Source organism: Gallinula chloropus (assembly GCF_964237585.1).
Source record: "Gallinula chloropus genome assembly, chromosome: 2".
Taxonomy (NCBI): Eukaryota; Metazoa; Chordata; class Aves; order Gruiformes; family Rallidae; genus Gallinula; species Gallinula chloropus.
The window spans coordinates 150604553-150620863 of NC_140086.1; the positions used below are offsets into that span (position 1 = coordinate 150604553).

At 45.2% G+C, this 16311-nt stretch overlaps 1 protein-coding gene across 1 annotated transcript; it reads left to right on the forward strand.

The window, feature by feature from the left end:
- Positions 1-9634: 9634 nt before the first annotated feature.
- Positions 9635-16046, forward strand: KLF6 (KLF transcription factor 6; the record flags this gene model as incomplete). Its single annotated transcript, XM_084280198.1, has 4 exons — positions 9635-10056; positions 13127-13700; positions 15473-15596; positions 15995-16046. Exons 1-4 carry the CDS (start codon positions 9955-9957, stop codon positions 16044-16046), a joined length of 852 nt encoding a protein of 283 aa, XP_084136324.1. The 5' UTR covers positions 9635-9954.
- Between the last annotated feature and the right edge of the window lie 265 nt (positions 16047-16311).

The following is a 16311-nucleotide window of genomic DNA, read 5'->3' on the forward strand; positions in this document are numbered from 1 at the left end:
ACTTGAGCAAGTGGTGTTTCTATTTCCGAAAAATCTCCAGGACAGCTTATTTACATGTAAAAGCTTTTTGGTTTTGGGGTTTTTTTACATTTTTGATTTTTGTGTCATTTTAATTTGCGAAGCAGCATCTATAGCACTGTCTGATACTTTACAAATGTACAAAGACAGCACATGCTCTGAGTTATAGTTCATAGAGGCAGTGAATTGATGGCACTTTAATTATCTGTATGCATGCATCACTGTGTGCTCATGTCTTTAAACACCCAGGTAAGAAGTTTTTACTCTCCTTCAAACAAGGAGGCACTTTACAATTCCAAATATTTCCATGCCTCACTTCCCACACTGTTTTTCATGATATGCTGACCACTTATTCTTTCTCCTTCTATGATTTCTTCTTCCCTGTGATCATGTTTAGGCATATCCCCATTCAAATTATGAGACAAGCCCCCCTAAAAGAAACACGGTACTTTTAGCAGTTGCTGCCCACATTGCTGAAAAATAATATGAGCAACAGCCAAAAGCTGGAGTGCAATTCCGCAATGCTTTGGGCCCAGCAACAGCACAAAGGAGCAAAGGACAGAAACCCCCAAAGCTCCTACTTCAGAGGACATTCCCACCATGTAGCAATAATGAGTCACAGTGAAGCACAAGCCATCTGTTCGTCTGGACACAGATCCTGTCTGTCAGTTAGCAGGAAACATTTCCACTGAAGAATCTCACTGCAATGTTAATCTTGCCGCGTAGACAAACTTTCAGTGTTTCAGATCTCCTAGTCTGTGAACTGGGAACGCTGCAGCTTTCTTTCACCCTGCCTTATCTGTCTTATCTGTTTTGAAAACAGGCTGCTCAGGCTAGAGGTGGCCTGTGTGGATGGAGGTATCTATCTTTCCAGTTTGGCTAGTGCCATGAGATCTCCAAGTCAACCCATGAGCCAAGCAGTTCTCAGGAAAAGCAGCTGAGAGCATCCCTACCCTGTGCCATGCCTGTGGGCCCTCAGGCACCAAAGTCTTCCCACTCCACGTTTCACTTCCCACCACTGCATGACTTAGCCAAGCTGGGATCCCTCTTAATGCTGGGAAACCGCTATGTTACATCCTTCCCCCTAAAGACATCCCTGACATCAGCTATTGCTGAAAGTGGGAAAAGTGCAGCCATAATTAATATGTTGGATCTTGAAATAGTTAGCGGCAGAAACGCAGTTCGTAAAGGGACCAATCAGCACTAATTAAAGTCACGCTTGACTAATCTTTTTGGGATGAGGACTGTCATTTAGTGTGTGTTCTTGCCACATGTAGCCCAATGGGATTCAGCATTACTGCTGCATTTAGGTGTTGTCACCACATAAACAATGAATAATAACTGCAGAAGTATAAATCTCGTTTTTCTTCATAGTATGATTACATCCGTAGGCATTGCATTTCAATTTGCTTGACTATTGCACAGTTTGTGTTGTCACTGTGTAAATCTTCAGCAACTCGCATGTGCAGGATGGGTGGTTAATTCCTTTCATGTGTCTAATGCTTTGGATCAAATTATTTCCACATTCATTTTGATGGATTAGGTTTCAGGTGGACAAGACCCAAAAAACAGATAAACACTTAAAGATCCTGCTGCCCTGAAAGAAATTCTTAACAACAACATTTAGAGAGAATGAGAAAACACTTCTTACTTCTATTAAAATTAGATTTACAACACATAGGGGCAATTATAGCAAAGGGCCACTAGCATTCTATAAGAGTGTGATCTCATATTAAATCAGATGATACCAAAAAGATCAGCTGGTTAAAAATTTTCTCCCTCAAGCTGAAACAATAAGACAATTTTTTTTTTCAAAGAACACAGCTTTTGATTTCTCTCATGCCTCTGAAATCCATGATTTCCAAATCAATGCCAAATGAGATTTTAAAAAATCCTCACGAATCAATTTCATAAACTTCAAGAGAACTGAAAAAAAATAGAAATATTTTGGCTTTTGTGTATGCATATTAACTTAATTTTGTTTGCCCCTTGAAAATAGCAACTTCCCTGGAGCATTTACACTCAAAAAGTGTTAATTTAAAATATAACATTTTTATTTGTCAAAAATCTTCTATGACATCTTCTAAAAGCTGCCTACATATTTTTGAGGGAGAAGGATTAGATACAAATGACAGGTAAGGAAGACAGAGAAGAATGCCGTGTAATTAAAAAAATATAATAGATCATTCCTGCACCAGGTAAAAATCACATAGCATGCACCTCCAAAGAAGACAGGCAAGCTTCGCTGGAGACATCTTGAAGGAAGCTGCCTATCTCTTACAGGGAAAAAAATTAAAAATACAGGGGGGAAGCTTTGAAAGGCTTCTGAAATTGCCAGCAGGAAATGAAATGACCACCACAGATAAGAACTCCATCAGGTTGTAAATGTATAGCAATAGGGTTAACACTTTGGTTATTATTCAAAAGCAAATGAAAGATGAGCTTATGATAACAAGCTTGGATTAGGACTCCGAAGATCTGAGTTCATTTCTTGGCTCTGCCATAATCTCTCTTTGTGATTTTGGGCCAACGCTTACATTTGGCATAGACTGAAGAAAAGAAGTAGTATCCTTTTTGTATACTTAGGGAACTGAGACCCAGAGATAACACTAGCCAAGGATTCACAATACTTTACAGGCATTTACATTTCCACTAAATTTCCCTGCTGAGAAAGATGACTGAGAGTTGAGAGGCATCTTTGTGGGTCTGATCCTCCAATTACCTCTGTGTTTCTATTTCCTCATTATAGCATTCAGATAATAAATCCTTTCTCCTGCACGTTGAACAAGGGCTGGGCTTTTGTGATTTGCTGTTGTGTTTTTTTTTTCTCACCAGGCTGGCATAAAAACTCTCAGGAAGATTACTCTTTTTACACAGTCATTTATATATATTCTTACAACTTTGCTGTCTCAGAGTGAGGATCCAAGAAGCTTCCATGAACCAACTAGTTATTATGAGTGTATATATGTATATATGTATATATATGTATACCCATTCATCTCAGATACTTATATCCTTATTTTATTATATCCTCACTTATATCCTTATTTTATTATTGCCATCATCCTAGCGCACAACAGCAATAATGACGGTAACGTCAGTATATTGATAGGGTCTGTCTTGGGGCTTACCCAGCAAATAGTAATTTCCCCAATTTCCCATGCATCAGGCCGAGTTCTGACACTGGGACTAAACCCAGAGCACTTCAGTGGAAACTCAGGATTACTTCATCTCAGTCACTTGCTTTTCATTTCCTTTTCCTGGCTGATCTTCCCAAACTACCCGAGTTACACTGATGTGAATGAGATCTGAATCCTGCCCACTGGCAACAGTTACTGAAAACAGGAAATGGGATATTTCAAATAACAATAGGTGGGAACAGTGAGTAAAGGTTCCCCATGTGGTAACTGTGCTGACTCTTTAATGACTATGTTTATTTCCTTGTGTCCCAAAGAAAGGCACAGTTCATCTTGCTTTCAAATACCTATGTATGGCAATACCTATATCAGACACTGCACCTAGTTTTGCAGTTTATGTTAATGGCTAGGGCGGGGAAATCAGCATGGACACCACTTCTCACACAGAAGAGAAACACAATTAGATCGCTGTCCTGTGCCATGGCACCCAACAAACAAGTTGAAAGGGCGGAGAGGTTCATCCCATGCCCTGATAATAGCAACGCTCCCTATTGCTGCGGCAACAAGAGCTTTTTCTCCCTCCCACACACCGCAGAAAAGGCAACTGTGACGTAAGAGAGAAACTCTTCACTAAACTTACAACCCACATAATGCACTTCACATAAAGCCAGAGCAGAGATGTTGTGAGTTGGGAAAGATACCCCAAGCCATGCAGTTCATTCCAAGCAAAGGTCTGACATTCTTGGCTGAGGTTTCCACACAACTCCTTGTCTAGTCTTGCCGTGACTAATTCCCAGAAAAGGCAGTTTCACAACCACTCCAAGCAAGCCAGCCCTGTGTCTAATTGGCACCACTGCTTAGAAATACCTCTTTGCATTCTTCTTTGAGAGTTCGCAGTTACAGTCTCAGTCTATGGACTTTTACTAAGCCTCACGAGCAGCTAGTGAGACGGTCCAGCTATTTCTAACAATCATTAAATCCTCTGGTCTCTCGCTCCACAATACGATTGGTTCATCTTGGGTTACTTTTCTCACAGCTTCCAAAATTGGTCTGAATTACGCTTCCCAGCTTAATGTGCTGTTAAATAACAGTCACTGATTAGCAATGGCAAAAAGGAAGAAATGGGCCTAGCAAAATGATAAAATGCCCAGGAATACAGATTTTTTTTTTTTTTCCTGAGCTCGAGTTGCTTTTTCACCATTAATCACAGCATTTCCTGCTCCTCCACCTGGGAAAGCAGTCAGCAAACCTCCTAAAAGCAGCCAAGTAATCTCGCATCGGACAAGTCCCAGTCACTTGTACTGGCTACTTCTCATGAGAACGCTTACCCTAACCGCATCTTTATCCTAAAGATGCTTTGCAAAGAAACTGTGTTTTTTTAAAAAAAAATATTTATTACTTGTATTTAAGAAAGAAAGGTTTGGAAGGCAATCTAATTTAAAAACAAACAAAAAAATTAAGAATAGAAATTCAGACCTTCTACATCATGGAAGATTTGTGCCCTGCTAGAAAAGTTCAGGTACCACAAAAGTGAAAACTGTGGAGTGCAAAACTGTTAACAATTTTGATTTATCCTGTATAGGAAGAGCGCTTTTAAATACTTTAAAACCCCTTAAGTGATATTTGGTATATTAGAAACCATGATATACCTATTCAATTGGGACTTATAGCTACTAATAACATTCTTGTCTACCATTAAGCGGGCTGTTCAACTGAGCCTCCTGTGGAAATAAGGTCTAATCTTTCGCTAATACAGTCAACCAAGAAAAATCTGAAAGTGAATATATGTTTTGTTCATAAGTATGTCCAGCAGCTAATCATCAGGCAGGAAAAAGACCTGTTTAAAGCAGAAAGACAACACTGCACATGAGGAAACAGGTATAATAAAGTGGTTGCAAACATGCCCTGAATTAGGGTACCGCCACTCGCAATTACGGCAAGGAGTGACAGCATCACCTTCCCAGAGCCAGTTACGGAAACGGAAAATGTAACTGCCTTCAAGGGGAGGGTATGCAGGCTCAAGGAAGACATTCTGCAGTAGGACTGCCTGAAAAAGGATTGTCTGTTGATACCTTTTGTTCTAACGATGTTTCTGGCTGCTGATGGGCATCACAGACTAGTTCGCAGAGCGATACCTTCTCACCGACTCCTTAGGCACGTCAAGGAGTGTCAAAGTGAGATCACGAGCTTAAAAGCACAAACTCCAAGGCTCTGTAACAGGTAACTGGAGAGAGCTCATAGCTCTGGGTTTGGTCTGAAGAAGGAAAAAAATAAACCAAAAAACCCAAACAACATATCTACAGCACCTCTCTTTCTGGATCATTGGTTCATGTTCTGTTCACATTAGCTAATGACAACATTTTTTTCCCTCCATTCTGGTTAATTGTTTACCAGTGTTTGTAGGGCCACGCGTCACCTCTTCTAGTTCTTTTCTGCATCTGCTGAGCAGGTCCAGGTCACATTTACCTAAATTTTTCCTTAGTGTATTTTTGCCATTAATTCTTTCTTTAATTCTTTCACCTTTCACTCTGTCTTAGGCTAGCTTCTGGTCTGAAATGTAATCTTCTAATTCTGCCAGAGTGACAGATCAGGAATCACCCCACTTGCCTTCCTACTCATAACAGTTCTATTTATATATCCTCAAAGAGCATTTACTTTATCTGTGGTAGAATCACATTGCATGCTAGTTTTCGATTTAGCAACTTACCACCTCGGCAGCAGATCATTTCAAGTAGTGTTCTCTGCTAACCGACAATGCTTTCATGCACTTGACACTCTCTCTCTCTCTTCTTCCCCAAATAAAGTCCATTTATCCTAATCAAACCACAAGCTATTGATTCCTGCCCATTCCATCTAACCTCCCTGCATCTGGTTGTACACGAACCATTTTCAGGAGGTTTTTCTCCTCTCCTTCCTCTCAAGCACTGAATGCAGTGCAGAGCAAGTTGATGTGTCCTCTAAAAATGCATGAATATTGTAAGAACAGAACAGGTGCTCCCCCTGCCTCATGTGGAGCTCAGCCCACCTGGAAAACACCGTCTGTCACCCGCGATGCCGGAGAGCACATTTTTCCAGGAACAGTCCACCGTCCCTGGCAAAAGCGGTTACTACGGAGAAGTGGTGGGGCATTTAATGTGGCAATATAGCTTTCCAGACAGAACCTTATTAAAATTAACAAACCAACAAAAAATTAAAGTGTATAGGGCTTTTTTTTTTTTTTTTTCTCTGCACATTGTGTAAGTCAGCGGCCTTAGAGGGGTAAATTGGCTGATTATCCTAAATTGTGGGTAAGCCCTACTTAAACGCCATGGTGCAACTCCGCTGGCAGAGCACTGACATTTGGAGTAATCCTATATAATTTGTACTAATTTTTGCTACTTCTGCAAATGGCCTTGATCATACAGAGTTAAAACCACACTGAACACGTGCAGGATGGGAAGTAAATCGGTAGCTACCCCTGCATAATCAGGGGCACACAGTCTGAATTAGCTGAACAGCAATCGCAAGAAGCTTTATCCAGGGAAGTCAGCAGCCGTAGCCCTTCCCTCCCCATGAGCACTGTTCCTTCACCGCCACCACAACCGAGCAGCCCTCTGCTCCAAATCAGGTGGTCTCTGCCTCTGATTGGCACGCGTACGTAATGTGGTGCAGTCCCAAGGGATGGACCGATTTTGTTTTGGGTTTTTTAAAGTTGGAAAATGTTTTCATTTAAGGTTTTCAAGGTAAATTCCGCCCTGGCACATAATTCAAAAAAAAAAAAAAATCCCAGTGGTATAAAATGGGTATTTGAAGCTTTACTACTATGTGTAGCTTGAAGAAAGTCATTAGGGGCTAAATAATATCTTCAAGTCTCTCCAGTAGCTCATTCTTTCATTTTCTTTCATTTGGGAGCCTGTTAAAATTTGTCCTGATGTTTCTTATCGTACACAGACTGCAGTAAGTTCCCTTCAACTCGCACACTACCTCTTCGTTCCACCTGGCTGCAACTAGTGCCAGCAGTTTCCCTTCAGCTTGCGTTCCATGGAAGTCTCCTAGACCACAACGTGTTACTGACTCACCGTTTCATTTTAATTCCTGATTAAAAATACACCAGGTGAAAACACTAGGTCTGTTTACTTCACTCTACAGTCTTACCCAGTTTTTTTTAGCTGGGATTGAACTTTAGTTCTGACGACACTTTTTGTTACTCAAGATTAAAATTTGTTAATACAGCTGTAGCCCTGAACTAACACATCCAGTGATGTGAACTTCCTTTTAAATGCCCATTGATAATGGCCTAATCCAAGACAGCATCCAATCAGGATATAACTTGAACAATTTTCAGTGCACCGCTCAACCAACCACAGACTGGCAGAAGCATGGGAAACCTTATTCATCAACTAAAAATGTATCAACGGACCTTTCTTTTTCTCTTTAATATCCCTTTTCCATCAATTTACATCTTCTATTCCCAGTTGTCCTTTCACTGGGAAGCTGCCCATCTGAAGATAACCATACAAAACAAGATCCTTATGCTTCTGACTTCACATGGGCACAGTAAATCTCATCCAGCCTCTGACAAGCCCAGATCTTTCTTACATGAAACACAGCTAAACGGGGGCAAGTGCAAAATAGAAACAGTGGACAGTCACGTTCACTGTCACTGCATTCAAAAATAAAATCTTCTCCAAAGAGGGAGCAGGTTGGCTAAGCAAACACTGAGGACTTCCAGAGTTATGCTACCAAGTTATATTTGACTGGAGCCCACACCACATTTCAGCCCACAAAACATTTAACTCTACGGAACTGAAAGTAGGCTCACGTAAAGTGTGTAATTCATCTACTTAAGGGCGCTGACTTTTTTTTCCTCCTGTGCTTTTCTTGGGGGGGTGGAATCTAGCTTTGGCCATGAGTAGACACAAACCTATCTGCACTATCTGCTGTCTGTGAGGCAATTTTGGATATATATTTATGCCCTTGGTCACATGAAACCAAGCAAGGAATTACCGACTAAACCAAGCAAGCTTGGTTCTCCAGATTTAGATGTTTCGAGTCTTCAGCATCAGCTTGTTTTTCTAAGCATAAAATAATGCTTCTATTGACTAGGGGCATTTTTAATGCACACAGGAAAAACCCCAACCATGAACACCAGCTGCTTGTTTATGGAATCACCATATTAATAGCTCATGAGGGGCTATGGGGACAGTTAGACTGGTGCTTTCACACCTATGGTCACCAGCTCATAGGAGAGAGAGCGTAGAAGAAACAAACTTTGAATACTTTTGTTGCTATCCATAGGCGACAGATACAGAGAAAAGTGGGGAAACTGAAACGGCAGGGTAGAATTATAATGGAAAACAGCAGAACACTCTAAGTCCTTTAATAATTAAAGAAATACATCAGGAGCGCTCGCCCGGCATGCTAGACTTGATGTCCCTTTGGAAAGCCCACTGCCCCAGTTTCTTAAATGGTATGAAGACACCCATCCATGTCATTGACACGCCTAGCCTCACAACTGCTGGTGCACCGACACCAAGACATGAATACGTGTGTGTGCTCAGGTAGAAGCAGGGGCCAGAGGCCGTGCTTCCCAGGGATGGAGCAGGCCAGCCAGGGTAGGGATGCCGGAGCAGGGCTGGCAGGTCCCGCGCAAAGCCAGGGAGCACCCCGCTTTCCCTAGAGATCTGTCTCCCATCGCGGGGTCAGCGAGGGCCTCGGTTGAGGCCGGGGGGCCGGCGCAGTAACTTGCCAGGCCCCCGTCTCACCGGGGCAGCCCGGCACAGCACACCTGCAGAGCAGGCGGATTTCACACGGCAGGGTGCTCACGGGCACCCCCCGGCGAGGCACGGCGACACGGCCGCGGGCACGGGGCCCGAGGACTGCCGGGCGGCCACAGCTGCCCGCGCCAGGAGCGCTGCAGCGGACACTCCTCGGGTCGGAGCGAACAGCCGTCCGCCCCCGGGCCCCTCCACAGCGGCCGGGGCCGCCTGACGGCGCGGGTGGCTCCGCAGCGCCCTCCGCGCCCGCCGGCGGCAGCGCAGCAGCCTGCTCCCCTCCCCCGCCCGCTCCCTCGCGCGCGGCCGCCTCGCGAGCACACACCTCCCCTTCCGAAAAAGCCGTCGGTCCCCGCTTTATATACCCTGCTAAAAATAGCCTGCCGCCGAGCTCACCAATCAGGAGGGGGCGAATTTCGAATCGGGCCAATGGCGGGAGCCGTCACGGCCGGGCTCGGTCACGCCAGGAGGAGCCGCGATGCCTGCCGCTCGGCGATTGGGCGGCTCTGACATCATTGGCACGCGGGGCGCGGAGTGCGTGGCGGAGATTGGGCCGCGGCGGCAGGCGGCGTAATGGGATCACGCGGGGCGGGGGCGGGCGCGGGGGGCGGGGGCGGCGGCGCGGCCGGGCAGAGCTTTGAATAGGGAAGTTTTGCAGGGGGTTACATTCGCAGTCAGCGCCGTGTTTGCAAATATTGGGTCCGCTCCTGCGCAAGTGTCCTCCGCCGGCCGCGGGAGGGGACAGCCGCCGCGGCCGCCTCGGGAGACGTCCTGCCTTGCCGTGCGATTAAACTTTGCATGAAACTTTGGGTCTTTTTTCCTCCCTGAGCTCCTGAAGGAATTAATATATATATATCTATATATCTCCCTCGGCACGCCAGCCTCTGCTTTTATTTTTACTGTTCTTCTCTGGAGGAAGGGGGGGGGCTCGGAAGCTGGGAGCAGAGGTGTGACACCCCCCCGCGCACACCCCTCGGCCCCTGCACATAAAGGAGGCGCCTGTGTTTTCGGTAACCAGCACTGACTTTGTTGTTGCAACTCGAGACATGGATGTTCTCCCCATGTGCAGCATCTTCCAGGAACTCCAGATTGTGCACGACACGGGTTACTTCTCAGCCTTGCCGTCCCTGGAGGAATATTGGCAACAGGTAAACGAGGACGCCGATGTTGTTGTTGATGTTGTTGTTGTCGCCGTCGGGTTGGTGGTGGTTTGTTTTGGGTGTTTTTTTTGTTTTGTTGTTGGTTTTAAGCCGTATTAACGGATGAGCGGATTTAAAAGGAAAAAAAAAAACAACAACACAAAACCCAAGAAACAAGAGGAAAAAAAAAAAGCACACAGGAAAAAAAAAAATAGCCCGAGTGTCAGCAGCGAGCCTGGGGAGAATTAAACAGAAATGTGTACAGACGTTCCGGAGCAGGTGTCCCGGCTTGGTTTGGGTATTTTTTTTTCGGGGAAGCGTCCCGAGGCGAGCGCAAGGAGCTGCGCATCCCGCCCCGGCCGGCCGGCCCGCTCGCTCGCCGGGGGCTGTCAGCCCGGCCGCCCCGCTCCGCTCAGCTCCCTCCACACCGAGCGCTGGCAAAAGTTTTGCGCTTGTACCCGGTCCAAGCTCCACAGCTGGGTCTTGTCATCCGAGCTCCCTGCCTTGGCCGAGGGCTGCTTTTCTCCCCTTGCTGCGGTTTGGTTGTTGCGGGGCGCGGGGGGGGAGGGAAGTGTTTTGGTGCTGGTTCTTTTTCTGGCAATGAAAGGGGGGCAAAGCAAACTACAGGAGTGTATGTGCACATGCACGCGTGTCTTATCTGTGCATATATATGTATATATATATATATACATACACACACACGTACAGAATGGAGCTGTTTGCCAGCGCAGGGAGCTGTGCAGAGTCCGTGAGTTGTCAGTCATATGACAGCGATCCCCTTGTGCTAATTGCCTCGGTCGGGAAGGAGGAAGAGCGGAGGCTCCTTCTTCCCTTTAAAGGACATATTTTCTTGCTTTTCTTATGCTTTTTTTTTTGCTTTTTTTTTTCTTTTTTTTCATTTCATTTTCTTTTTTTTTTTTTTTTTTTTTTTGGTGGGGGGAGGGGGCTCGTTTTTCCTTTTCCCCTCCGTGGTTCGATCCGAGCAGCGGGACGGCAGGAGCTGCGGTGGCCGCTGGTTCCGCTGCCCGGCCGGGTGCTGCTCAGCCCGGTGAGCAGATCCAGTACCTGCTGCCCTCCTCGGAAGGACGAAGCAGCCTTTCCGATCAGGCTGCCGTGCACAGCGTTACAACCTTCGCACGCTCACGAACTGCATGCAATGCCTTTTTTTTTTTTTTTCCCCTTCCTCCTCTTTTTCTGCCTTTTCCCTCCCCCCTTCCCCCTTTCAAAGAGGCAGCTTCATAGTACGTGATTGAAATGGAGCTAAGTAGTTTCCTTCAGGCATTTGGGTTTTTGGCGAAGGGCCAGCCCTCGTTCCCAGTAGCCTTCAGAGGCATTTAAACTCGAAGAGAGCTTCGCTCCGGTCCCCATTGCTAATTACCTAATGAGGAATTTAAATTAGCTAGGAATATGAAAGTTTAACAAGATCTTAATAAATGCTTTTTTTGAAAAAAAAACCCTGTTTTCACGGAAGAGCACCACGCTATTGTGTTACCCCTTCCGAAACCTTTTACTGCTTTAAACGTGCATTGCAAACCAGTTACCTAATTACAGATATATGCATCAATATTGTGTGCATCGGTGATTTTCGATTCGGGGCTGGTTGGCGGTGGGGTTTTGTTTGGGTTCCCCTATTTTTGCTCACACTCCTACCCTGGCCAGAACATCTGACCCAGTTTGCTGGAGCGGTACTGTGGGGGAAAGGAGGGAGGCTGCTCCCATGGCAGATCCGCTCTTGGACAGATGGGAAGGGGCTGCGAGGGGAATGTCTGGCATTTGGGATCAGGTTTTGGTACCGGGCTTGGAAGAGATGATCTCGCTAAAATGAGTAGAGTTTGGTATGGAAACTTGGTGTGTCCATTTTCTGTGTAACGCTTCCATATGGATCCTTTCCCGTAGTGGAAAGAATTATCAGCTTGTTGCCATAACAATTCGTACACTTCTTTTTTTTTTTTTTTTGTTCTCTCTTTTTTTTTTTCTGTGTGTGTGTTCTCTGAACATGGCTAGAAAGTCATCTGGGTGAATTGAAATTGGAAACCACAGTTTCACCCATTTAGGGTGGTTTTGTTTTTTTTTTTTGTTGTTTTGTTTCGTTTCACGGAATAGAGGGATTGCAGTTGCGGGGGGGGGGGGAAGTTGTCCATGTACTGTTGCATGTATATTTGAACAGAGTACTTTCTTGGCAGATGGTCAGGGTTTTTAAAAGGAAGTCTCCTTTGGCATTGCGTGAAAGAAAGAGAGAGATGACTCATACAGTTGCACTCTTGGCCAGGAGATAAAGTTCTTGTTCATTGTGGGACTCCCAGCAGGACCTCAGAGTAATTTCCCGTTTTGCATCCTATAGAATAGGACGTTCCTATTCTGGAACTTTTTCCTCCCCTCTCCTCTGTTGTCGAAGTTCCCTGTGTCCCTCCAAACACGCACGGGAGCAGTTGGAGCTATGTGGCGTGCATGCGAGTACACTTGGAAATGACATTCTTTGAAAGTCGAGTGTGCTGCGTTCTCATGCACAGGAAATGGGAGGATGTCTGCTGCTCCATTGATGTCCCCAGAAGACGGACCCGCAGCCATGCTGAAATGTGGCATTGTTTTCTGACACAGCGTTTGGGTTTTAGCTGTGTGTCAGAGCACATTGTGTTCAGTCAGGTCCTTCCAGCTCCATGTTTGTGAGGGAGATAGATAGAAAACAACTTGAAATTAGACGAGGTGCGAGAGTGAAGTGTAATTATTTATTGTGGTTCTCTATGGTCCTTTTCAACGTCAGCCTACTGAAAGCACAGATTTTATGATGAGAGTGATGATAATTTGACTGACTCATTAGAATGCTATTTTGGAAACCAAAGCTGACTTGCACCTTCAGCTGTGTGTTTGAACTCCTGCCCAGGTCTCAAAAACTGATTTCTTTTCATCATAACAGTCACCTAGTTATGGCTGGAGGAGCCTTTAATTTGTTTTGAACCTAGAAACCTCAAATCGAACGTACTACAATCCTGCTTGCTTTTTGAAGTGTAAAATACAATTGGATTTATTTTTAAGCAAGCTTGTGACTTCTCTCTTTTTTTCTTCCTTTTCTTTCACCTAGACATGCTTGGAGCTGGAACGGTATCTTCAAAGTGAGCCCTGCTATGTTTCTGCATCTGAAATCAAATTTGATAGCCAAGAGGATCTCTGGACCAAAATTATTCTGGCACGTGAGAAAAAGGAGGAATCTGAACTGAAAAACACATGTGTCCCAAAAGAGGACAATCTGACTAGTCAGAACTTAGAGACCAACAGTTTGAATTCTGACGTGAGCAGCGAATCTTCAGACAGCTCTGAGGAGCTCTCGCCCACGACCAAGTTTACCTCTGACCCTATAAGCGATGCTTTAGCCAGTTCAGGAAACTTGAGTTCATCTGTCACTTCCACTCCCCCTTCATCTCCTGAGCTGAGCAAGGAGCCTTCTTCCCAGCTATGGAATTGTACGCCGGGTGAGTTGCATTCACCGGGGAAAATTCGTACCGGTACCGCTGGAAAGACTGCAGAAAAAGGTACACCCGCCAATGGTGACACCTCGCCAGATGGCAGAAGGCGTGTTCACAGGTGTCATTTTAACGGTTGCAGGAAAGTTTACACCAAAAGTTCACATCTGAAAGCACATCAGCGCACTCATACAGGTTAGTAACCGTACGCTTATTACGCGTTGCCAAGTACTGTAGGGAATACCCCGATGGTGGTGGTGTCACAGCGTTACACAATCACTGGGTGGGAGCCCAGGTTTGGAGAGATGATGTAATACTAGTAGAGGCTTACCAGCATGGACGACATCACTTCCTCATTCTCCTCGTAAGCAAGCTGAAACCAAGGCAGTTGGTGGTAGATTAGGCCGCTGTCATAGCGAATAGGAGCCACTCGTCTAAATCGGCAGTAGTCGGGAAGCTGCGGTGGCATGCGGTCTTCGGGAGCAAAGATCTGGCCAAAAGAGACAGTAGGGCTTTGTGGATGTCTGTTTCCAAAGTAGAAGCGAGCTGAGACGTTCTTGCAAAAAAAAGGAATGTCGTATGCAAAAATCAGTCAGGTCGCTAAATGCCCTATAAGCTTGTCTTCATGGTTGGGTCTACGTTGGGTCTGTTCGCTCAGGCATCCCAAGGCCTTCATTATACAAAGTGTCGCTCTAGCTGAAAGTCATTTAGCAATTTTGGTGCTGTCATTATCGGCAAAAATCTTGGAAAGCCTCAGCTTGTTGTAGTCTTCCTACCGTATCCACCTAATTGGACTTAGACGTGTGTGGCTTACTGTGTAATTCCATCCCAAAATGCTGAGCAACAGCATTTTTTGTTATGGAACTTGAACTAGAAATAACAGCCTTGTGTATTCTTGGGAAGGAAAGTGAGGAAGATCTACACTTCAGGGCTTTTATAAATATTTTATGGTTGAAGTAGCATGCTGATTTGCTTGTTTGAGCATTGTTATTTGACATCTTCTCATGACAGCAGTTAGATGTGTAGAGCTGTGCCTTGGCTCAATAATCACTGCTTATGTGAGGAATTGGCTTGGTGTTCTTGGTGTACCAATCCAAAGACCTGTATGGTTTGGTGGAGGAGTTTTTGTGTTGTTCGGTGGTTGTTTTTTTTTCCCAAGACGTAGAAAGAGAATTCAAGGAAAAGGTCCTATTTTAACTGGTGAGCTCAGCATTTTCTGGCTGTTATGGGAAGCGTGAGCAAGCTCAGATGCTCCCATTGTCATGCAGAAGTCAGATAAGACTATTTCCAGAGGAAGGAACAACTTCCACTGAAACTGTGGTGGCTGAGCAGACATAAATAGCCGCCAGCCTCAGAAGTATTGCAGAACTGTTGTCCTGGTGCAGTCTGGCTGAGACCGTTCCCGTGAATGGAAGTGGTATTTCTTGAATGCCGAAATAGCAGTCTTCAAAGCACTGTGCAGGCTTTTCCAAGAACATGTGGCTCGGCAGAAAGGAGGTTGCATGTTATGCAGATGAGTGAGTGACAGAGGACTTTGATGCAATACAGTAGCCTAATTGCATTTTGGAGCCTAGCTGTGCTGCCGTCTTTAATCACCTTTACGAGGAGAATGATACCTGTTTGGGAGTAAGCCAGCCATTAGGGATGGACCGGAATGGTAGAAGGTTGGATTTCTTTGTTTCCTGGGAGCCTGTTTAATCGTCTTCATGATTTTATTTTTTTTTTTTTTTTAAATAAGGATGGTATTTTTTTGATGTGCTTTGCAGCAAAATAATTGAAACAGGCATGGTGTGGATGAATTTTGCAAGCCTTCTTTGCCTATGTGTTCTGAAGAATTCAGATGGGTTAAATAAAATTGCCTGTCTGGGGGCTGGGGCGGGTGGAGGTTTACATAGAAAGTGAATGGGATAGCACCTATCTTTCCTTGAATGAGGTCATGACTAACGTCTAATCTGCTTTCTTTGTAGGGGAAAAGCCTTACAGATGTTCATGGGAAGGGTGTGAGTGGCGTTTTGCAAGAAGTGATGAATTAACCAGACACTTCAGAAAGCACACTGGTGCCAAGCCTTTTAAATGTAGTCACTGTGACAGGTATGTGACTGAAATGCACTTTTTTAAGCAGAGATTTTTAATGCTTGTTGCGAAGTGAGTCTGGGCTGCCTTTCCTGTGTGAAGTAACCATTTGGGAACATAACTGTGTGGTATTTTTAAGGGATTGTTGTGTATTTAGACTGGGAAAAAAACCCTTCCGTTTACAGCCGGATGTTGTAGATGAGTGTTGAGAAGTCCCTAGTGTCACCATGCATCTACAGAGCTCCTGGGTGTCCATGGGTGTCCTTGAGTGCTCCTGTCTAACCAGGGAATGCCAAATCCCTCCTCCGCCAGCCATGTTTCAGAGTAGCAGAGCAAGGGGGGATGCCTCAGCCACGCGTACTGTGACGTGTACCAGCAACCATGGGCTAACAGGCAACCTGACTCTTGCCTTGCAGGTGTTTTTCCAGGTCTGACCACCTGGCCCTTCACATGAAGAGACACCTCTGAATGGGTCAAGAGGTGAATCCTGCGGGCTAAGAGGCGTCAAGGTTGAAGAGCCTTGAGCGGAGGGATGCGTGTTCCAGCCAAAGCATGCCATTTTGCACCCTACCCAGTTGCCTCCAGGACCTCACTTCCTTGAAGGTCTTTTGAGGGCTAATAAGTCATGTAAGAAACGGCATAGCAACTGCGGTGCGTGATGTTTGGGGTTTCCTGGACTCATACACTGGTATCTAACCTTCTGAGTGGCTCCTAAGCCTTTGCCGTGAGCATG